Source organism: Passer domesticus, chromosome 5, assembly GCF_036417665.1.
Source record: "Passer domesticus isolate bPasDom1 chromosome 5, bPasDom1.hap1, whole genome shotgun sequence".
NCBI lineage: Eukaryota > Metazoa > Chordata > Aves > Passeriformes > Passeridae > Passer > Passer domesticus.
This window is the reverse complement of record NC_087478.1, coordinates 32,461,914-32,484,734: the sequence shown is the minus strand read 5'-3', so window position 1 is coordinate 32,484,734 and position 22,821 is coordinate 32,461,914. Positions and strand designations below refer to the sequence as shown.

The 22,821-nt window shown below is 39.2% G+C and overlaps 1 protein-coding gene across 19 annotated transcripts in view; it reads left to right on the top strand.

Annotated features, from left to right (window-relative positions):
- Nucleotides 1-22,821, top strand: part of GRIP1 (glutamate receptor interacting protein 1) — a 304,055-nt gene that overhangs the window by 254,892 nt on the left and 26,342 nt on the right. For 15 of the 19 annotated variants that reach the window (XM_064419422.1, XM_064419429.1, XM_064419436.1 and 12 more), the window contains 6 exons: nucleotides 862-1,009; nucleotides 2,605-2,774; nucleotides 7,985-8,140; nucleotides 13,007-13,193; nucleotides 14,528-14,673; nucleotides 15,690-15,770. In XM_064419422.1, coding sequence (XP_064275492.1) covers nucleotides 862-1,009; nucleotides 2,605-2,774; nucleotides 7,985-8,140; nucleotides 13,007-13,193; nucleotides 14,528-14,673; nucleotides 15,690-15,770 — 888 coding nt within the window. Of the gene's footprint in view, nucleotides 1-861; nucleotides 1,010-2,604; nucleotides 2,775-7,111; nucleotides 7,268-7,984; nucleotides 8,141-13,006; nucleotides 13,194-14,527; nucleotides 14,674-15,689; nucleotides 15,771-22,821 lie in introns of all 19 variants that reach the window. The other 4 variants (XM_064419424.1, XM_064419420.1, XM_064419437.1 and 1 more) reach the window with 3 other exon arrangements.

Sequence of the window (22,821 nt, the reverse complement as noted above, 5' to 3'; positions counted from 1 at the left end):
AGTAGGAGTTCTCAGCCAGAGAACGTACTTCACCCTGATCCCTGCCTGCTTTGCTTTGGCATTTAGGAAGAAGCCTGCTGTGTTTTTGCTCTGCTATGTCTAGCACTTGTTCTCTGGGGTAGTTTCTCACTGCAGTCATCAATCATGACTGTTGCTCCAACTTATTTTCCTGTTTTCTGTATTCAGGGCTGATCATTTGCTCTCTCTATGTCCTGTTGTAAGGCAGTATTTTATCCTATGATGTGGTGTTAAAAGAATCTTCTGAACCTCCTCACATGTATTTTGCTTTAACTTCTACTACTTCTAGGTGTCACACCTCCTGCACTTTCACCATTTTATCCTTTATTTTGTGAAGGATTTCTTGTAGACCCTTTCTTTATCTTCTTCATTTGGTTATTATAGCTGCTATCTACAGACCTTCATTATCTTTTGTGAAGATTCATTTAGCTTCCTTCTTTAACCTATTCACTTATTCATTTTTCTCAGATAATTTTTGACTTTTTAAATTAATTCTGTTTTTTCAGCATGTCTGTTTAAATTTTGGGTAATGTTTATCTTCAGTTATTCAAGAGAATGATTCACTAACACATTCTGTTTCTCTCATCTGGTCCATCTCTGATTCTGACACACTCTGAAACTTTCAGACATCCCAGATTCACAAACTTCCTCTTGCTTTTTTCGTTTTAAGCATCAAGAGCTGATTATTGACTCCTTAAATGACTATTCCAGTATTTCTTGAAGGGGAATGTTATCTGGTTAGAGAAATAGAATAGCCATGGAGATTTTTTGTGGGGAAAACATGAAAATGGCATAAATACCACATCGGTATAATACTGATCTTTTGTTGTCTAATTTTAACAGATTCAGTAGCAACAGCTTCTGGGCCACTGCTAGTTGAAGTTGCCAAAACTCCTGGTGCTGCTCTTGGGGTTGCACTAACTACCTCGATGTGCTGCAACAAACAGGTCATTGTCATAGACAAAATCAAATCTGCAAGTATTGCAGACAGGTGAGTGTGACAGAGAACTGACACTGCAGGTCCATGCATCCATTTTACTTCTTTTTCTGTTTGGTCTGGTTTTAAAGGAACCCTTCCCTTTTTTGAGAAAATCAACTGAACCAGATCCTCCAAGGTTGCATATCTTAAAATTAGCACTTTGTCAGATGGCTGTTCCAGACTGCCAAGTCTAAGGCTTCCATCTCCTTTAGCTCATCCGTGTAGTGTTCAGTGACATAGCCAGCCCCCATGTAATACGTGACTGGCTGCTTGCACTATGCAGCACAGGAGTCTGGCTATTAAATGGAACACTGTGGCAGAGATCAGTATTTAAAAAAAAGAAACCGTAACCCGCTGGGATTCTTGAAGTAAGCCCACCATATGGAACTGCTGTCAAGGGAAGTAAATTTTGAGGCTTTGCAACCTTGGAGTGTTCTTTTAGGATATATCACTCGTTCTTGTGGCACAGTGAAATGGAACTCCTTATGTCTGGATTCTTTTACTGATATTTTAGAATACAAGTGAGGTATAAGAAAGACTGGCTTCTGTATTTCTAAATTGTTTTGCTCTAATATTTCCACTTCATATAAACCTTCAAATAAAACCATTTAAACCATTAAAATTATAGCTAGATATTTTTCCCCAGTGGTCTGATCCTTTGCAACAGATTTGTGGGATCTTTTCTGGGGTGTGTGTGTGTGTGTGTATGTGTGTGTTTATACATATACAATATATTTCTATATTCATATCTCTACTTGAATTTTTTTTAAATATTACGTTTCAGCAGCAAATTCCTCCTGCATGTCCCCAGTCACCCTACCTTGTAACTCCTCTTTAGCAACGGTGCTTTTGGTAGCACCCACTTGTAGCAGTGAGTCTACAGCTCCTCTGTGGGCTTTTCCCTACAGTAGAAACTTTGAGAGTGACGGCCATTGATCCAGGGGTGTTCTCCAGTTCAATGGTGCAGGATGCTTTAATTTTCTCCCTCTGTTTTTTCCCATTTCACAGGGGGTAACCAATTAAAGGAGCTGTCCACTTGACTGGTACGTCGGGATGCTGACTGCTGTGTTTGCATTTCTCAACTCATCCAGTAGCCAGTCTCTTGAGTGCAGCAAAATTTAGCAGATAGCCCCCTCCCCACCCCACTCCTAGAGTTCACCATGCTAGCCCTGGTTTCATTATTTGTTTGACTACTGCATAATTTCATCATCATTTACAGCTTTTGTACTAATAAATGTTTGAATTATAACTCAAAAAATGATGAACTGGGTGCTTGTGTGAGGGATATGTGACCAAGTTATTCGAGTCTCCTTAAGCTCTTCTCATTTTATCCTGCTGCCATTCACATATATTTTAGAGTCAGCTACCCCATTGCAGTTTGCAGTTCTGTGAGTGATGTCTTGGCATATACTGTATTAACGGAATTGTTTTTAAGGTTTGTATTAATAGAGTTAAAGTCTGACCAGTGACAGTGCCTACAAAACACAAATGTCTCTCGAAAAAAAAGAACATGTTCATAGTTGTCATGACCAGTTTGAAGGCAGAAAAACTCACTGTACAAGCAAATAGCCTTCCTGATCATACCGAGTTTTTCCCCTTTTATATAGATGTGGTGCATTACATGTAGGAGACCATATTCTGTCCATTGATGGCACCAGCATGGAGTACTGTACGCTGGCGGAAGCAACGCAGTTTTTGGCTAATGCAGCTGATAATGTCAAACTGGAGATCCTTCCCCACCACCAGACTCGGCTAGCACTGAAAGGCCCAGAGCACGGTAAGAGGATCTGTAGCACCAAATACCTCTTTCTCTTTCCTTCTTGTGCTTTGCCTGCCCAATCTGAATGGTCAAAGCTATCACTGCAGTTGTGTCTGTAGATGTTGTTTCAGCTCCCCATGTTATGCTTCTGCAGTTTTCTGAGCAGCTCTGTGTGTTCTTGGTCTTAATGAACCCTCTGAGATTGCTATGGCCAGGGAGGGAAACATTTTGCTAAGAAATACCTCTACAAACTTGCAAATGTACATAAAGACACCTGTTGACTCTACTGTTGCAATTGTTGGGGGTGCTACGAGATACTTCAGTAAATTAATCTCTACATTGATTTTTAAATTTAGAGTGGGGAAGTAGTACCACAGCCAACTTATTTTCAGCATATTGATTTGACAGTTATGGCCAATTAATAATGCCTGTTGTCCCCTAAAATATGTAAACCCCTCCTGTATTTTCTCATGTTAATGGCATTATTATTTATTGCCATAATCTTTTAAAGTGCTTCTGAGATTGCTTCACAGGTTCACTGTCAATTTGGAAACATTTCCTAGATTGCAGACCTTTTCACTGTGATACTTATTTCATACCAACGTGCTTGAATAGAGCGGCTTTCCATTCTCAAATCAAATGTTTGTAAATGTCTTAGTATTTGAAGATGGAGGCTGCCTGTCTTGTTTTCTAACTAATTGTGAGAAAGTGGCTAATTCAAAGTAATCCTTAAATTCAGTCTAAAATAACACATGTTGATAGACATCAAAACAGTAGCAAGGGTTATCAGATACACAGACAATAGGTACATGTGTTGCAGCATGAACCAGTGGTATAATTTTTCTGAGCCTGTGGTACTGTGCTTCTGCCTACTTTAGACCAAGGCCTAAAGGTCTGAGGTCTCGAAATGTCAATGATGGTACATGTTCTGGGACAGCCATGCAACATCCAGATTGTCTCTTGATAAGTGGTGTTGTAGGCAGTTTCTCAGAGTGGGGAATACTGAACTAGTGACAGAGGAGACATTAGTTTCTCCTAGACCAGGGTGAACAAAATGTAACCTTTGCAATTACATGTTCTTTCTGTACTCAGCTCTTTCCCTTTTCCACTTAAGCTGCTTAGAGCCACAAGGAGCAGAGTGATACTGCACAAGCAGAATGAGTTGGAGCCCAAATTTGCAATGTACTTCCATTTCTTTCAGTTATGACAGTACATTGCAAACAAATCTTTCTTTTTTTTTGAAGCAAAGATGTCATGCAATTAATTTCTGATGGTTAAAGAATTTTGAAGACTGTTTTTTTTGGGAAGAAAAATGCTGGGGCCAATGATTTGTGTAGATGATTGTATTACTTGAAGCAGTTGGTTTGTTATCCAACATTTATAACAGACTGATGCTGTTAATATTCTAGCAACCAGTGTAGATGCTTAGAAAAAGCAATGCTCTAGCTGTGCCAGAGTTAAGAACAGTCTGTTACAAAATCATATCAAGGTGGTCAGCAGAAGGTGATATATAAGAGCATCTTTTGGGGGAAAGTATCCCTAAAGTAATGAAGTTGCTTTCTTCAGTAAGGCAGAATAACTATGATGTTTACAGACTGTTCCAGCCCCTCACCAGGTGGTGCTACCACAATATCATGACCAATTCAAGATATAACAAGCTTTATGGAAGCAAGATTCCTCTTAGAAACAACCTTTTATCAGGTTGGTATGACCTAGAGGCTGCAGAGAGTGAAAATCTCCCTTGCTATGTCTGGAATAAGCTGAGTCATTAGGGCTGTATCTGCTGAGCTCAGTTTTTGGTCTTGTGGGAATGTGTTAGGAATTTAAAATAGGCAGGAAAGTCAGTATATAAAATAAACTGAAATTTTAGCCCTAAAATAAAGTGAAGAGCTCTATAAAATACAGGATTCTTTTTCATGTTTTCTTTCCTTTATACTGTGCTGCTGACATTCATTTCTCTTGCTGCCCCATTAGTTTTATGTTTACTATACACAACCCTGTACTGGAAAAGCTGAAATTACCACTAAATTACTCTGGTTACACACAAAAGGGTTTTCTTTTACAGAACTTTTGTTGAATTGGGACTATCCTTCTACAAGCTGAGCAAACTGAATTTGTGTACTTTCCCACTTTGTAGGACATTTTTATCTCTACTCTCAGCATGAAAATAAAACATTAAGAAGAAATCTCAAGGACTTGCAGATAATTTCCTGCTGGAAGCAGTCTTTTTAATTAAACAAGGCTCACAGCAGCTTGAAAATAATGAAAATCCACCTGGCCGCATTGTTCTTATCAGATTTTAATTTTTTCACTGTAGTTAAAGTTAAGAAATCTTGCTGTCTGTGCATATAATTGAAGAGACTGTTTCATCTGAGAAGACATGCTAAGTCTCTAAGACACATAAGGCCATATCAGGCTGCTTCTGTTGTTTCTGAGACTTTTCTGGCTAATATGAGATTTTCCAAAGTCCCTGAGGGTGGTGGTGCCAGTGGGTGAGAAACCCCAGGGGCGCAGACCCAACCAGGTGCTGACATTGAACCCTCCCTTACTTTTGATATCTGATATTGGGGCAAAAAAATAATTCTTCTGATTCAAGTCCATACCAGGGCACAGTGTTCTCATGGAGGGATGCAACTGCAGGGCAATCTGACTGAAGACACAGGGCCAGCTCAGGCAGCTCTAGGGCTGCAGGGTCTCCACCACTCCACCAGGCTGCAGGGACATGGTGAGCCCCTGTGCTCCCCTTTCCCTGTCCCTTCCCTGGTGTGCACTCCATAGATCCACCCTGTCGAGACAGGCATCGCTCTTGAGTCAGAAGGAGTAGTACAGTCGGGCAATTAGCACATCAGGGCTCGTGTAACACAAAGTAAAACCAAAGGACAGCTTTCCTTCTGGCAGGGAACAGGGCTTGCTATGGTGGCTGCCCTTTTCCTCCCTAATTTTGTCTCATGGAGTAAGATATGAACACAAGGTGTAGGTCCAACCTAAATGCTCAAGGTTTTGGGCTCCTGTTAAAGGCCAGCATGGGGACAGACAAGTCTGCAGCCATTGTAGGTGTAGCAGGTAGCAGAGGGACACAGGTAGTAGAGCTCACAGGACAAAGACAACAAACTCTGTTTTATAGAAACAGATTTAGAAACAGCTTAGATTAGATATTAGGAAAAAAATTTTCAAATTTTTCACTGCGAGGGTGGTGAGGCACTGGGACAGGTTACCCAGAGAAGCCATGGCTGCCTCATCCCTGGAAGTGTTGAAGGCCAGGTTGGAAGGGGCCCTGAGCCACCTGGTCTAGTGAAAGGTGTCCCTTCCCATGGTAGCAGAGTTCAAACAAGATGGTCTTTAAGGTCCCTCCAAACTCAAACCATTCCATGATTCTGTAGCATGGGTGAATCCCTTGGTGTTTTAAGACAAAAAATTCAGTTAATATTTCCCAGTTTGCACTGTACCTTTATGGTTCAGCAAGGATACAGAAATACTGAATTTAATGATGAATATACTGTATTTAATCAAGGAGACTTCAGTCCCTTTCCTTTAAGATTTTACAATTGAAATGCTTCCTTTTCTCTTAGTAAATACCAGTCTTCACTTTCAGCACATAGAACCCGCAGTTAAATAATGAAATACAGTTTCAAATTTCATCCAGTGAAGCATCATTTTAAAGTTTTGAAGATCAAGTTAAAAAAATCCCACAAAAACCATAAAACAAATACACAAAATTGCAAATCCAGCTAATCAATAAGACCTCTTTTCTTTATTAACCAGGTTTCAGGATAGAGTTTTCCTGCTGCTGGCATTGGGAAGTCATTTACTGCACAGAATAGCAGAATGCCAGCAATAGATTGCAGCAAAATTAAAATGTCAATACAGTAAATTGAAATGGCAGGGAAGCATCTCCATTCGAGGCAGTGCCATGTAAAGTATCTGGTTGGTCTTTTTAAAATAGATTAATGCAAGCAGAGAGTTATTAACCTTCCGTTAGTGGTCATATGTAGTATCTTAGTATTTTCTGAGAAAGTTTGCAATCCTAGCACTTAAGCCAGAAGGAGATTAGAAATTGATTCAGTAATCATAATTTTTTAAACAAATACAAAAACACAAACTCAGTCAGAAACATTTTTTTCTGAGAAAAAATATTATTTCTGCTCCTCAAGATAGAACCCTCTGATAAGAAGACAAGACCAGGTTATTTATTACTTTATTTTATTTTATTTCATTTTATTTTATTTTCAATTTGTTTTCATTCTTTTGCTTCTGGTTTGTAGTTCTTTTTGGTTTTGTTTGTGCAATTCAGTTACTTTTACCTCTTCTCTGGTCCTTTTCTTTTCTGATTTTCCATCATCCCTTCATGCGGGCAGTGAAGGTTGAAAGAAGCAACAGGCAACTTACTTGGGATTCGTGTGCCAACAGCCACAGCAGCCTCCTCACCTACCACCATTATAACACCTACCACCCTGACCATTGCAGGATGCCAGCCCTGAAATTCCAGAAAGCGCCTCCTCAAAAAAGCCTTCGTAATGTTCCACACCTTTTCTTGCTGACGTACTCACTTCTCCTCTTCTTTCTCCCTCTTCCTCCTGCTCTCTCCCTTCTTCTTTCACTCATACTTTTCCCATTTCAGGCTCTAAAACCTTTTCAGTTTTATGGATGCTACACTTTTTCATAGCCATGCCAAGGTTATTTCTGACATTTTACACCTTTTCTTCTCTGTAACAAAGCAGCCTTTGTAGACAGGAAAAGGCTTGAAAATTCTGAATGAGTCAGCTCTTCTTCTATGCATGAGTAGACCACTGGATTGGAAAAGTATATATAAAGCATGATTTTTGAATGTAAAGCATTGCTTACAAATCTTTGTCAGAAATTACCTACTACAAAAAGGCATTTCTAAAATCAGTGTATCTAGATATATTGATTTGCATTAGTTTGGGGATATGTGTTGAAAAATTTAATTTCACATGGTTTTCTTAAAGTAAGTTGTACACTATGAATATATCTTTTGAGTCTACGTTATCACTGTTAGCTTCCAGCAAGTGTTATGAAATGCTGGCTTTACTTTTTCCTAGGGTCACCTGTGTGGTTTAATGTCTTTGTTATTGGAAATGCACAAAGCATTCCTGTGCATCATACACAGCCTATACATAAAATGTTTGATTCATTGATGAGTTACAGGCGTGTGCTGCGCTCTTCTGTGAAGACTGAGTGCTGTATGCCAAGTGTTTGATTTCTTACAGCAGCTCTGGTGTCTTCATCCTTCTCTCCTACCTCCATGAGTGCATACAGCCTGAGTTCCCTGAACATGGGGACCTTACCTCGCAGCCTCTACTCCACCAGCCCACGTGGGACAATGATGAGGCGGAGGATGAAAAAGAAGGACTTCAAAAGCTCCTGTAGGTGGTAACTGCATTTGCTCAAAAATGTGCAGTGAATGAATGGGTGGAGGAGGGGGAAGATGCAGAAAAAAAGTTGCACAGTACCTTAATTAATATACATATATTCTAGACAGGAGAGAGTGTTTCTGGTAGATGTAGGGAAACATAAGAGTAAAAATACTTGTCCAATGCTAAAAATGAGATGAGGAGATGCTATGCAGCATATCTATCTCATCTGAAATTTATAAAGGAATGTTTTCTTCAGATAGTGCTGGAAGAGTTTGTTAAACCATTACTGAAGTGATTTTAAAATTCCTTTTTTAACTCTTCCAGTGTCCATAGGGAATTGAATTCATAGCTGAATATTCAAAAACAAATTGCTGCTAAGCTCAACCAGCTGTCACATTAGTGAAGGCAGAGCTCGCCACGGCACCTCCTAGGTAGTTCTAATGTTTACATCTACACCATGACCTGTACAGTTATTTTGGTGAGGGAGAGCAACAAGTTACAGTGAAGAATAAGTAGCCTAATTTGACCACTCTCTAGAACTCAAAGCATGGATTGCCTATGAGTCAGTCATTTCCCAAGCCAGAACAGATCTATTCAGGCTGTTCCATTTTGCATATTACTGAGCATTCACTGGGCTGGAAAGAGTGTGGCTGTGTCAGTGCATTTTTTTCCCAGGCCCCGTGCAAGTGCCATCTCTCTTTTGGCTTGTCTGTCTTTGTGCAATCCACAGCAGCTCAGTTCCTCCAGAGCAGGAAGGTGAGAACTGCTCTGTACATCATTTCCTCTAGATAACAATGCTCAGAAGTCCACTCTGAAAGAACTGAGCTGCTGCACATTACAGCACTTGCTGCTGTGCTTTAAGGATTCCCCATGGTCATAGTAAAACCAGAGCAAGCGAGCAGCTTCTAAGGCTAGTCACTACAGAACTGTGAGAATACATTAGAGAGGAACTGAGGTTTTGCTTTCCTGCAGTTTTCATTGCTTGCTTGTTCTTATTTTGTCTGTAAAGCACATATTTTTGCATAACATTTGCCTGTAAGTGCATTTTTTGTTTTTAATCTGATCAGCCATTTTTAACAGCTCATCTGTTAGCTTCTGTTACAACATGCTAGCTTCTAATGCATTCTTTTGGGTCATGGGGGGATACTGTGTCTGTCATGCTATGGTATCAGTAGAGGTCCAGCTCTTACATGTTCTCCTCTGCACGTGAGAAACAGTAGTAGTGTTACACTAGCAGTAATTTATTTGAATTATAAAATCAATGCAAAAAAACTGTTCATAAATTATGCTAAATTTTAGCTGTTGAACAAAGGATGAAATCATCAAAGCTAATCCTGTTATGGATCTTGGACACAGCTGTAACTTGCATTGTTAAATTTTTCAGATATTTTTCCTTCAAGGAAGCCTTGTCTGTGTTATCTTGCAAAGACTCAAAACAAGACCAGTGATGTGGCATTTAAGTGGAACAGTCACTGCAGCCCACCAAAAAGATTTTTCAAGTCAGAAGGCCCTGGGGATGACAAGCTGCTATGAGTAACCAAATCTCTAGACAGGGGAAGTTAGGACAAGGCTTAGTTGTGCCTCGTTTATTACCCATTCACATTGTGAGGTCTTGATATAGAGCATTACAAAATACCTGAACCTGGCCCCATCACTGAGTGATCAGTGCCTCATTACAACCTGTGAGTACATCAACAACCCTGAACTGGAACTGGTTCAGAGGAATTGGCTGGCCAGCCAGGCTTGTTTGCTCTTTTTGTGAGTTTGCTTATCAGCCCATGCAGAGTTCCTTACTCTGTTAGTAGACTTATACCCATACTTGTGACAGCAGTAACAGCCAACTTAAGAGACCCACACTGCTCTGAATGTCCTGCAGTAAACCAGGATAGAGAATGTCCAGTCCTATACTTTCCACTGTCCATCAACAAGGCTTGAAAACCTCTCCCTTTATGGGAGACTCATGAGAACCAGTAGATTGACTGCTGTGCTTTTCATGGAAAAGGAGTAGCACAGTCTTAATTTTAGTGGGATTTTTTTTTTCCTTTAATCTAATTGGATCATTTGAGAGTTTTATTAAGGTAAATTTTAATAAATATTTTAGAATGTTACTTGGGAATAAAAATATGTAGGTTGTTATAAAGTTTACATTGCTAATTTTTTAGGAATAATTGCACAACAAAATGTGATCATGGCATAATTCATGAAGATGAAGTGTGATGGCATGAAGGGTTACAAGACTTTTATGGTCATGATTTAATAATCATTGCATTAGTTATACAGATCTTTCTAAATATGTGACTGTAAAAAGTGAGGGCATGCCCTGCTGCCACAAGCTTTTTTTATGCCCCTTCTTTTCAGGTTTTGTTCTTCCTCTGGTTTTGTTTGTTTGGTTTTATTTGTTTGTTTAAGGTGTGGGATTCTTTGTGGAAAGGCTTAGATTATTATTTTGTTAAAGTTTAAATCCTGAAGTATTTTGTAACAGATCCCTATTAGTGGTTGGAAGGAAGACATAATTTATACCAACTTACTTTACTAGGGTTGCATATCTGATAGAAATTGGAGAGGGTTTTGTGAACATTTTTCAATTTTTTGTGGGTCAGAGTGGGAGACTGGAGGTATAGTAATCCATAGATGCACCTTGAAGCACATCTGGTTCTGCTTCTTGTATAACTGCAGGCATAAAAGTAACAAGTACATAATCTTCAAATTCACAATCATGATTTACATATCTGCAAAGCATATAGCAAACTGGCCCCCAGGAATGTTGCTGAGAGTTAGATGAGAACTGTACAAGTATGCTGCAATGTACCCCTAGCAATAGCAGCCAGTGTTCACTGGAAATACCAACACATCCATGTCCCCTTTTTAAATCAACAGCGCTGCTTCCTGGCCTGTAAAAATTCTAATCCATCAAAGAGCCAAAAAGTGTCAGTGTTTCTTGCCACAGTTACTGCTGAGTTACAAACCCCAACATGCTCATGGATTTGGGTACCTGTGACATTTTACATTTTGGGTACCTGCGGCATTTAGAGTCTTAGGAGATAGCTATTGTTACACGATTAGGAAAGGACAGTTTTCATCTCTGAGGGGTTTTTTTTATTCCTGTTTCTCTTTCCCTTTCTTTCTGAGTGGAAGTTCCTAACTGTCATACTTGAGTGTTGGCATCATCAAAATGTTTGTCAGAGTGAGTTTTAAATCCTACAGATAGCGACTTCATTTTCCAATGTGAATTAAAACTTTTACTGTCCTGAAAGTTGAAATAAATTTTGAGATATTTAGGTTCCCAGTAGGACATTATAAAAAGAGTAAGAAGGTTATAGAGTCAACTAGATAGCTGCTGCATGGAGGGAACAGAGATGAAGTTAACAAGTAATTGTTATATGACCTTTAAGAAAGGGAAAATTGAACTTTCCTTTGCCCTAAATAAAGATGTTTCTAGAAGGTGTCTTAGGTATTATATTATTTTAGCCTTTGCAGCAATGAGGGCTGGAGAAAAACCTATTTCTCACATGCAGTAAATGCTAAAGCTGATGGAAGTTCTAAAAACAGATTGTTAGTATTTACATTTGTGTGTAAGCATATCTTATTGAGTGCAGATAAAAGAAAGAGTAAGAAGGAAGCTATTGAGTATCTGAAATAATGCACAATTCTTAGAAAGAAAACTTAAGATATGAGGAAGAATTCACAGTTATTTGGAAGAGACAGTTTTAGAGTGGGAAGGAGCTTTGCTGGCAGAAAACAGAAACTTGTGAGGTTTTTGGCAAATGAAAATTTTGCAAAGAACTGTCATTGCCAACTGTGCCACATCAATCAGATTGATACTAACTGATGTAGAGCAAAAGTCTAATGCTTGCAGCCCCATAGTGTGGGAAAATACTTACATATATACTTACATATATATATACTTATATGTATACTCTGACATCTTTTTACAGTTGTGCTAATATTATCTATAATGTCAACTCTTTTTTCTGCATCTAAGAGAAAAAAAAAATGCACAGGTAAACTATCCCTCAAATAAACTATGACATTTTACCCAATTCTTAGCAGACATGTGTATGACATGAAAGGCAATCGTTTGTCACTGGGGGAATTCAAACCATAACGCAATAGACATTTAGACAGAGGTCAGGGAGGCAAAGGTGCGGTCTCCTCCTCTCACAGGTAATTGTATTGAATCACAGGGTTGTTTTTGTCTTGATCTGTACTGCAGAAGGTGTCAGTAAAGCAGGGGAACAGGAGTAGCTGCCCAGGTTTCTCATAGAAGGATCCCCCAGTGGCTTTGAGAGATCCAACAGAACTTTTTTTCTCGCAATGCCTTGAGATACACTGGTTGCCAAAACGGGGTGGTTTGTTCAACTTCCTTGCATTACTCAGTTAGCCTGACAAATTGCTGACTTACAGCAAACATGTACAAGAAGGCATCCTTACTACTTGCAAGCAAGCCTGATCCATGTGCTTTGTTGCTAACAACAATAAATGGCTGTGAGATGTTCAAAAGAGGAGTCTGCCTGAGTATCAGCTGGGCTTGTGCCTCCAATTCCCTTAGTTCCTGTTGAAGTTCTGCTTATCTATGCTTCCAACCTAATGCAAACAGAATTCAAGGATGTCCTGAGATTTTTGGAGTGGGGATATCCAACACATTTATTTTACTCAGAACAAGAACCATCTTTTTGCATTCCAGCATACAACCAGATGTTTTCTATTATCTTCTATGCCATAACTGTTTGTAAATAATTTATAAACTCTAGCCTAAATTGGCTTTTAAACAGACATTTCATTGACTAGATGTATTGTAAAGAACAATTTTCTAAAAAGTAATGGAACTTCTGCTGTGTATGAATGTCTTTCCTCCTGGTCTGCTCTGTTTTATAGTGTCTTTAGCCTCTAGCACTGTTGGTTTGGCTGGGCAGGTCGTCCACACAGAAACCACAGAAGTAGTGCTGACAGCTGACCCCATAGTGGGGTTTGGGATACAGCTCCAGGGCAGCGTGTTTGCTACTGAGACCTTGTCCTCTCCTCCCCTCATTTCCTACATTGAGGCTGACAGTCCTGCAGAAAGGTGAGCCTCTTTAATTGACTGCTGAATACATTCGGTGAGGGTTCCTCGGGTGCTTTGGGCTTCTTGCTTTCTTTCAGTTTGTGACAAATTGCAGGGCCTTGCTCAGTGGAGTGGGGCAAGTAATACACTTTCTGTTCTGACAATGGTGTTTCATGCACTTGATCAGCTATAAAAGAATGACAAGCACCAGTGTTCTGACCATACAGAGTTCTCCAGAAGGAGACTGGAAGCTATATTCATACAAAACAAACAAAAAAAAATTCAGAAAAATCAGTGAAGTCAAAATAGTGATAATTGAGCGTGCCAGGGGGAAAGCTATATCCAGCTCTGTTCAGCTTTGGTACAGAATCACAGCTTAGGGAGTACCAGAATTTTGACTTACTAATTATTTCAATTACATTTTTATGCTTATATATGTATTTAATCATGTCATGAGAATGATAGCAGATGCACAGACAAGCACCAGCTGACATTTCACCTGCAGCCCAGGTCAGAGGCACAGGTGATGTCCATGGGTGGGGTGGAAGCATGAAGACCCCTCTTCCTGGGCCCCAGCACCTGGAGGGCATGGGCCATACTGGGAGTGCTTGATAGTGTCGTGGTACAAAGGGGCTGCAGCCTCTGTGCCTAGGTAGCTTGTTGAGCTGCTATGCCACAATTACCCTTCAGGGTCTGGTTGAAGGTGTTTGATCAGATGGGTCGTATCAGAAACTGCATGGCCAGCCAAACCAGGGCAGTGATCATGTCCCTGTGCTTGGCACTGGTGAGGCCACACCTCGAGTGCTATGCTCAGTTCTGGGCCCTTCTTTATATCAAAGACATTGATGTCCTGGATGTGTCCAGAGGAAGGCAATGGAGCTGGTGAAGGGACTGAAGAACAGCTCTGACAAGGAGCAGCTGGGAGAGCTGAGGGTGTTTCATCTGGAGGAAAGGGAGGAGAGCCTTATAGCTCCCCACAACTATCTGGAAAGAGGATGTAGCCAGGTGGGGATTGCTCTCTTCTCGCAGATAACATGCAATAGGACAAGAGGAAACGGCCTCAGTTTTAGCCAGGGGAGGTTTAGATTGAACATTAGGAAACATTTCTTCAGTGAAAAAGGTTGTCAAGGACTGGAACAGACTGCTCAGAGAAGAAGTTCAGACTGAATTCCTGGTGGTATTTAAAAGATGTGTAAATAAGGCAATTCCACATGGAAAGGGTGGAACTTGTCAGTGCTGGGTTAATGGTAGGGCTCAGTGATGTTAAAGCATTTTCCCAACCTAAATGATTCTGTGATACTGCTGCTCCTGGTAACATGCACATCTGATGATTGTTTTTATCGTTTTGTACCAAGGTGTGGGGTGCTGCAAATAGGAGACAGAATAGTGTCAATAAATGGTATCCCAACAGAAGACAGCACATTTGATGAGGCCAATCAACTGCTCAGAGACTCCTCTATCAACAACAAGGTCACTTTGGAAATAGAATTTGATGTTGCAGGTATGAATGTCCTGTTATTCTGTCTTGCAAGAAAAATGAAGGAATAAATCCCAAGTACATTGCAAGTGTTAGGCATCTGAGGTAGAGGTTTTCTTCTCACATCTACACCATTCAGTTTTCAAGTGACTTATTTGAAATGTGGTTTCTTGTACAGCTTTCTCATTTCACACAGCCCTGCAGTCTGCTTCTGAAAGCAAATAGAAATGACAAGTCCTGTAGTAAGATCTGGTGAGTGTCTCTCCACTGAGTTATTTCCAGACATTTTTCTGGCCTGAGATAGAAATGTTGTGCTAAACAGAGACAAATCCTCTACAGGCCAAATAATGAAATGTTTCACAAGACAGAAAAGTAGTAAAAAGGGTGGATAAACAAAAAACTTCTTAAGGTGTTTAACTTACAGTATCTCTAAATAAAATAATAGAAAATTATTAATAAAGGCCAGAAGTATCATTGTGATTTTTTCTGGTGAATATTATTATTAATGGCATTCCTTTATTCTGTTATGTGTTTAAGCATGCAGAATATACTCATGAAATCACAAACGGTTTATATCATGTACACATTGTGTGTGTGCACCACTGGATTAGTTTTCTTCCTATTAGATGTTAAACCCATGACAGTTACCTTAGTGGACAGTTAAAAATAAGTGTTAGTCCTGCAGCAAAAAAGGTCAGAAATCCTCATGACTCAATCTCCTGTCCTTTTAATTAAAAGCTGTCTGCCAGCAGTAAAATTTTCCCATGTGCTCACAGAACTTGCATATGAGCTAAAAACCTGCAGTCTCAGCTGGCTGCTGGCCCATGCAATCTCCACAAATTCAGTTAAACCTTAAAAAAAATTGAGTAACGGTGAAATTACCAGTAGAGTTATAAATCATACCTCCTTCATTTTAGCACCCATGTTTCATCCCTGCCTTGGGACTCTGATGTGATTTCATCAACTTACATGCATAGTTGCATGCTTGTGGAATTGCTGTGCCTTATAAATTATCTAACATTTTAAATGTTTCTTTATAGAATCAGTTATACCAAGCAGTGGAACATTTCATGTGAAGCTACCAAAGAAGCATAATGTGGAACTTGGCATCACCATAAGTTGTAAGTACAGGGGCTTATTTTTCAGACCATGTTTATGGGATAATCTGCAGATAGTGGGTCTTGTAGCTATGGGCTAACATTTCTTTTGGTATAAACTTCTTTTTCCTTTTTCTAGCTTCTTTTACTGCTTTTTCTCTTTTGAAATACTGTTCTGTAATATATTTATACTCCCCTTCAAGTAGTTAACAAAGCCAGAAGTTTGCCAAATCTAATGTTTGACTTATTCCTTCACATGCATAGTACATATTTAACTCCTATTAAAGTTATTAATTAAATAAATAAACAAATAAATCAGCAGAATTAGGTCCATGAAAAAGCATTTCCATAGCTGGGAAATTTATAGCAGAGTCTGTCATGGTCCCTCACAGGCTCCTGACCAGAACCCCACTGAAGGGTCTCACAGACATGAGGATGCACTTACCTAGGGTTATTTTCTGCTTCAGAACCCTGATACATCCTCAATCTCTAGAACTTTTGGGCAGTCTTGAATGTGTGGGTCACAGCAAAATCCCCTTTCACTGGGGATTGCAGAGATTGCTGAAGAAAGTCACAAGAGCCTGCATCAGTCTGTTTCTCAAGAAGTATTTGTTGCTGTGGTTTGCAATTAAAAGTGTTCCTATACTTATATTGTGAGGAGACAGTAAAACAATGTGTTAGAACTGGATTTTGACCAGGTGAACTCCGGCATACTGAATTCAGCTCTTGACAGAAGGAAAACAATCCATATCAAAGTTAATGGGCTTGACTCTGCAGAATCTGGTGTCATCAGAATTAACATTCTTTTATGGTTGTTGCCTTTCTTAGGCTATTAGTCTTCCTTTGGAGTTTTTCATGTGTCATGGGGGAAGATTGTGCTTTGTCTTCTATTCTCTAAGCTTTTACCAGCACAGTGGAATATGGTTAATCAAAAGTACAGCAGGGATCTCAGTGCTGAGGATTACAAATGAGAGACACTGCAGGCCTGTTTGTTTGTGTTGCACACTTGAATGAGTAACTGTTAGACTCTGTAAGATGTGATGTGATATTTGAAGCAAAATCATAGGTTTGCATGTATCTGTGCACATGAAAATATTGAGAAATGAGAAAACCTGGAGCGAGGCTGTTCTATTTACATGTTATTCTTAAGATTGCTAAATATTTGTAGGGTTACTGAAAAAATATTATCTTAGTAGTAATTTGATTTGTGTTGTTTTTTGGAATGCAGACATCTACTTCTTTTTGTCTGTAGGAATAAACTTTTAATGGAAAGCTAATATTCTTGGAATTTAGTTTTTAGCACTCCTCTTCCAAACTTTGCATGCTTTACTGATCTGGAATTTAATTCCAAAAAATTAGTGCTGTATAGAATTAGTGCTTTATATAATCAGAGTAACATGTGGTTGGTCTTAGCTCTCTGCTCTTATTAATATACTGCAGTATCTTTAATATTTAAATTAAATTATCTCTTATGTATAATAATCTCATTAATAGTATTTAATTCATATACAATTTATCTAGGATAAATTATTTACATGGTTTTAAAGGGTTTATATTAATAACTGGTAAAGTCTCGAATTGCTGCATGTCATGCTTGCTTTTCAGTGCTTTGTTCTGTTTTACCTAATTAACTGCTAGATAAGGCAGTATGATTTGAAGAATATAAGCATTTTATATTCATTTTGTCAAATTTCTGTCAGGACACTTTAGCACATTAGCATGCCATTGATTACTGATATTTTCAGAAAGCTATATGATTTCTTTTAAGAAACAAATACTAAGGGAAAGTTGGCAGAGTTGATATGTCTTAAGCAGGGGGGATGGAGGTGATCAGATTCCTTCACTTGTGGGCTTGATCTCTTAAAAGGGCTAGAGACCTATTTCATCCTCTTCCTTCTCAAGTTATTGGTGTTAATGGTAAATGAGAAAGTGCTATTAAAACATTACAGAGAAACACCTTTCTTACTTTCCATATCCCCCATTTAGTTTGGGATTTGTGTGAGAAAGTCAGGAAATTACCGAATCTGACAGACAAGACAGACATTTTTTGTCAGACAGGAAGTGCAACTTCACTTTGGGCTGGCATGTGAGCATTTGTCTATTTTTAAGTCCAAGAGTTCTTCTAGGTCAGCTGTTAGGAGTCAGAGATCCTAGAAGAGGAATTTATTTCTCTTTCTTGGAATTGTTTTCTGTGGTAATGAGCACCAAGAGTGCTTGCATGGAATTACAACTAGGTGCTTTATTGAAGGCATATATGAGGTGACACACGACACTAAAGATTAATAAGCTAATTCATGGTCTTTAAAAAACAAGCCTTGTAATAGGAGAAGAGACTTGCTTTAGTTTCAGATTTATTAATGCAAGAGAAAAATAAAAGAAAACATTAAAAATCCACTTAGACAGCATAACCCCTTAAAAGCAGGAGAGAAGAAAGTTTCATGAGCATCATTGTTAATGTTAGTCCAGGGCCCTGAGTTTTGGATAGCTCATGTCATTATCTCCCAGTATAGTGGTCTTGCCTGCTGCTGCCTTCATACACACATTGCAGTCCTGTCATTTGTCCCTTACCTCTGCAATATCTGTCTAATTTTACCAATGACAAATACTTACACTCAATAAAGACCTTATTTTGTATTTTCATATTTTGCAAATACACGACTTTATATTTAATGCTTCACACATCACTAGTTTCACACCCTGATTAGAGCAAGTAGAAGGTCTCAGTTCTTAAAATTATATCATCCAAATAAAGCACAGGAGTGTTCCTGTGCACGTGATTATGCTTTTGTAGCAGAATCATTCCCTAGAAGAAGGAACATTTTACAAGTAATGCTAGTAGTACTCAAAGCTGTTTCAATTTATTTGCCATTGACATTAAACCGTGTAATGAATATAGATTTTCTTCTTAAAGACAAAAACCTTTTTTAAAGGTTTTTGAGGCAACTGGCTACTTTATCATAGACTAATTATTTTTTTGCCAAGAACATCGAATGATGTCCAGTAAAATGACTTACTAGTGGATTCTGGTAATTGTAGTTAACAGTTTTTTGGGGTTTTTTCCCTTTCCTTTTCTTTTTTTCTGTCTTATGTAAGATTCTGATATCCTTACTGGTAATGAACTGCAGCACCTTGCTTCATAAATAATCTCTCTGAAGCTAATGGGACTACTCAAGGAATAAGAAGCTGCAAAGCTGGAAAGAATATCAGAATCTCACCCAAACTATCATCAGTTTCTCTGAGTCACTTTGACTAGCTGTAGACTACTATACTGTAGTCTGCTTTATTGTTTTTGTATTTCATCAGAAACAAGCTTTGTTATATATTTGTAAAATACAGATATATTGACTATGAGAATTTATTTTCTAAAGCATGCTTCTGTATATTTTGGGATTTCACCTGGCAAGCTCTACTTAATTTTGAAACATTACAAGTAATTATTTTCAAGACAGAAAAATATCAACAGATTTCTCACCTGCTCCACATGAACCAATACTTAAGGAACAAAAGAGCTGCATCAGTGTAATTTTAAAAAGCTCCTTCATCAATTTATTAATCACGTTATTCCTAAAAATATCTAGTAGCTGTAAACCAGCATTGTGGATAAATAAATTGACTTTGTGTAAAAAGTATGTTTCCATAACATGAGCATTTTGCTTTTCTTGTTCTGTTTGTTCAGAGTTTGATTAAACTCCAGAGTTTGAAGCTATGCTGAAAGTAGTGTTTTGTCTGGGTGGTGGATGAGATGTCCACCCCAAAATCTGTTGAAGTCACTTTGTGGGGGGGGAAGGGGTTTGTTTGAGTTAGCAGTGAAATAAGAAAGGAGCATTGTTTGAGCGTTTTTTTAATGTAATGGAACAGCTGATACACAGAACTGACAACCCTTCATTGAACTTACTTTCAAGTGGCTGGGTAAGTGTAGTAGAATAGGGTAGAGACCTGAGATGGAGACCCAGGATCAAAGAGTAATTTGAAGACAGACAACAGCTTGCTTAAGAGCAGCCATTTAGCTGCACCACTGAATGTAGTACCTGTACAATTTCATGCACTCTTCAGTCCACTTATAGTTATTCATGCAGACTCTAAGGTCTCTGCAAAATCCGAACCAGACTGACTGCTGGAACAGGAAGGAGAAAAGGTGAGATCTTCACTGGACAAGCAGAACGGGACAAGGAGAGGAAACAAGTGGAAAGCTGTAACAGAGAAGTAGCAAATGAGGGGAGAAACTGAACTATGACCAGGATTAGGGGCAGCTGGGACTTGAGCAAGAAGGCTGGACATGGGTGAGTGGTACGGTGCTTTATCTATAAAGGCCTCTTAAAACTAGAAATAATTCTGAAGTGGAGACTGGAAGCTGTACAGTGTCGCTTCAATCTTGCATTAATTGATGTGGATATATTAGCTGGTCAAATACTGCTTTCCCTCTGGATCTCTGGTTTCTCTGCTGTCTGGGGAGAGATGAAACAGTGGTGTGTAACAAAGGGGATGGAGGCTGCATAATGAATGAGATGCAGGATTGCAGAAAGATAAAGGAGGCGATCTCATGGTCAAGGTGGTTTAATGCTACCCTGGAGAAATTAGGGTGGTTTTTCTTTTCTCTGCAAAAGACTTGTGCTGAGACAAGTCATTCTGGGAGTGGGAGTGGAAATTTTCCACAGGTGGCTGCTTGATTTTATGCAGAAATATTGAGATCATGGGGTTGCACTCACAGAAATGCTACTCATCTGCAGCTGTTGCTGAAAATGCTGGTAGTTGTATTTCAGACATAGAAGCTGTTATATTCTACAAACTATTGTGACATATAAGGGTATGGGTATCTCAAATTGCTCACTGAAAACTGTCATATTTTGACCAAAGTTTTCCTATGTTTCCTTTGCTTATCTGTAAAATCAGGGTAGTGCTCAATCTTCTTGCTGGAGACAGCATCTGTTCACCAGTGTTTTGTGACAATCTTAGCCTATAGTAATATACAGAAAGGTACAAAAGTTTGGGGGGAAATTTATTATTTTATCTCTGCAACACAACTTGAATAATTTGTAAGAAGTATGCCATGATAATTGAACAATAACAAAATGAAGTGTGGTGTATCTGCTTCTCAGCATTGGGGGATTCATTTCACACAGAGCTGTTTGGTGCCTACAAAGAGGCTTTCATCCTCCAGACCAAATAATAGCCCAGGAGAACTCTTTAAATACTTCTGGTTCACACTTCCTCAGTTTGAAACTGTGATAACTTTGTGTCCACCATCATAATCTTTGCATCCACATGTACTTTGTGGCTCTGTTCTTTGAGCTGTGCTCTTTCCCTCATTTTTGTTCTTCCTCTCTTCTTTTTACAGAAATAATGGGCTGTTTTCTTAAGTTCTGGTAATTTTGTAAGACACTTACATAAAAAGTATATCAAGACTCAGACCCTAGTCTGCAGTGGGTAGCCTATAAACTCAGAGTAAGGCAACTCAGAGGGTAAAAATCTAGAATTAAAAAAATCACCAAAGTGATACTCTAAAATTTTAACAAGATACTAATTGGTAAAACAAATCCAAACGATTCAAGCAAATTATGGAGTTGTAATTTATTTGACCCATGACATAAAGTATGAGAAACAAGCTACGAAAATAACATATCTTGCAAAAAGTTAATTACTGTTCTCTGAATTGCAACATAATCATTTCCTGAAAGCATGCTGTTTTAGACAAATTTCTAAAAACTAGTCAAAGTCCTTGTATGTCTGTCTTCTGGGCTTTCACGTTGCATTTGAAATATGGCTATTTAGCAGTTCTTGAACAGTTCCTTTGGACATTCAAAGGCTGTCTCAGCCAGGGCAGCTAAGGTTAACAAGACCTGTTAGCATATTGTGTTGGAAATGTCATTATTAATTTACCATGTGGTTGCTGTGGGTGAAGATCTGTCATTTTGCATCAGAGAGAAGATTCATGAGCTGCTAAAGTAACTGACATCAGGATTTTGTAGGTGATCCTCCACTAAGGGCAGCTTTTTGGGTGATTGTCAGTTCAGGCATGGGAGCCTGATGGAAACATACCTTCTGTGAAAGGATGCAGAGGGCTCAGCTCACAGAGCAGGAATGGTGTGGGGCAGTTGAAGAACACTTAATGTGTAAAACTAATTAGTGCTTTCAGGAGAGCTGAGAGCATTCTACCACATGGCAATGTTTTACTATCAGCACACTCTTTGTTAACAGTCCCAAAAGTCTGTCTGTGTTCACCACAGAGCAGCTGTAGGTGATATTCTTCCCAGAGGTAGACAGCATGTGCCACAGAGATGTCTAACAATGTGTTTTCCTCACCCTCAAATTCTAAGCTGACTGCTTGCCATATCAGATCTACAGTGCAGTCTTTTGTCAGCAAATGGATGAACCCTCCAAAACAATGCATTCAGTGAAGCCACTTCAAGAAGCAGTCCTCTGGAAGAAGATAGTGATCACTGTTGCCTTCCTCTGGTGTATTTAACTGCCTCCTAGGCAATTAAAAGTCAAGCAAAATTGCAGAGCAAATTTCCTGGCCAAGGGAAACTTGTTGAATACTTTTGCACAAGTTGGTAAAGAATTGCAGTGGCTGGCATTGAAGAGCAGAGCATGTTTTTAACCATGAGGGACAGATAGAAAAATTGACCATTAATGTCATATTCTTCCAAAAAGAGATAAGTGTGCGAGGAGAGGAGTGGTGGGAGTTGTACTAAACTGACTGGAATTGCAGAGCTTCTAGTAGGTATCCCCAGTACAAAGTTGGGAAAAGTCCACAATTGTTAAGGTCCAGCAGCCTCACAGGGGGGCAGAATTACTCATGGAAAGAGGCACAGGTTGCTTCAAAGCAGTGAGTTACAGTGAAGCAAACAAAGCTGTAAGCTACACCTATGCAAACATGGTAATGGTGTGTCAGCCCAGTGGGGTGTGTGGCCACTGTCCACAGCATCTCCTTTATTGGGAAGTGGATTCCTCCTTCTCAGCCAGCACCCATTACCTTCATACCTCTGCCTTAAGCACTGGATGGGACAGAAGTGGATAGAAAGAATATGGACTAGCTCACTCTAGATATTTTGCCAGAGCAGTTCTGTTGGTCAGG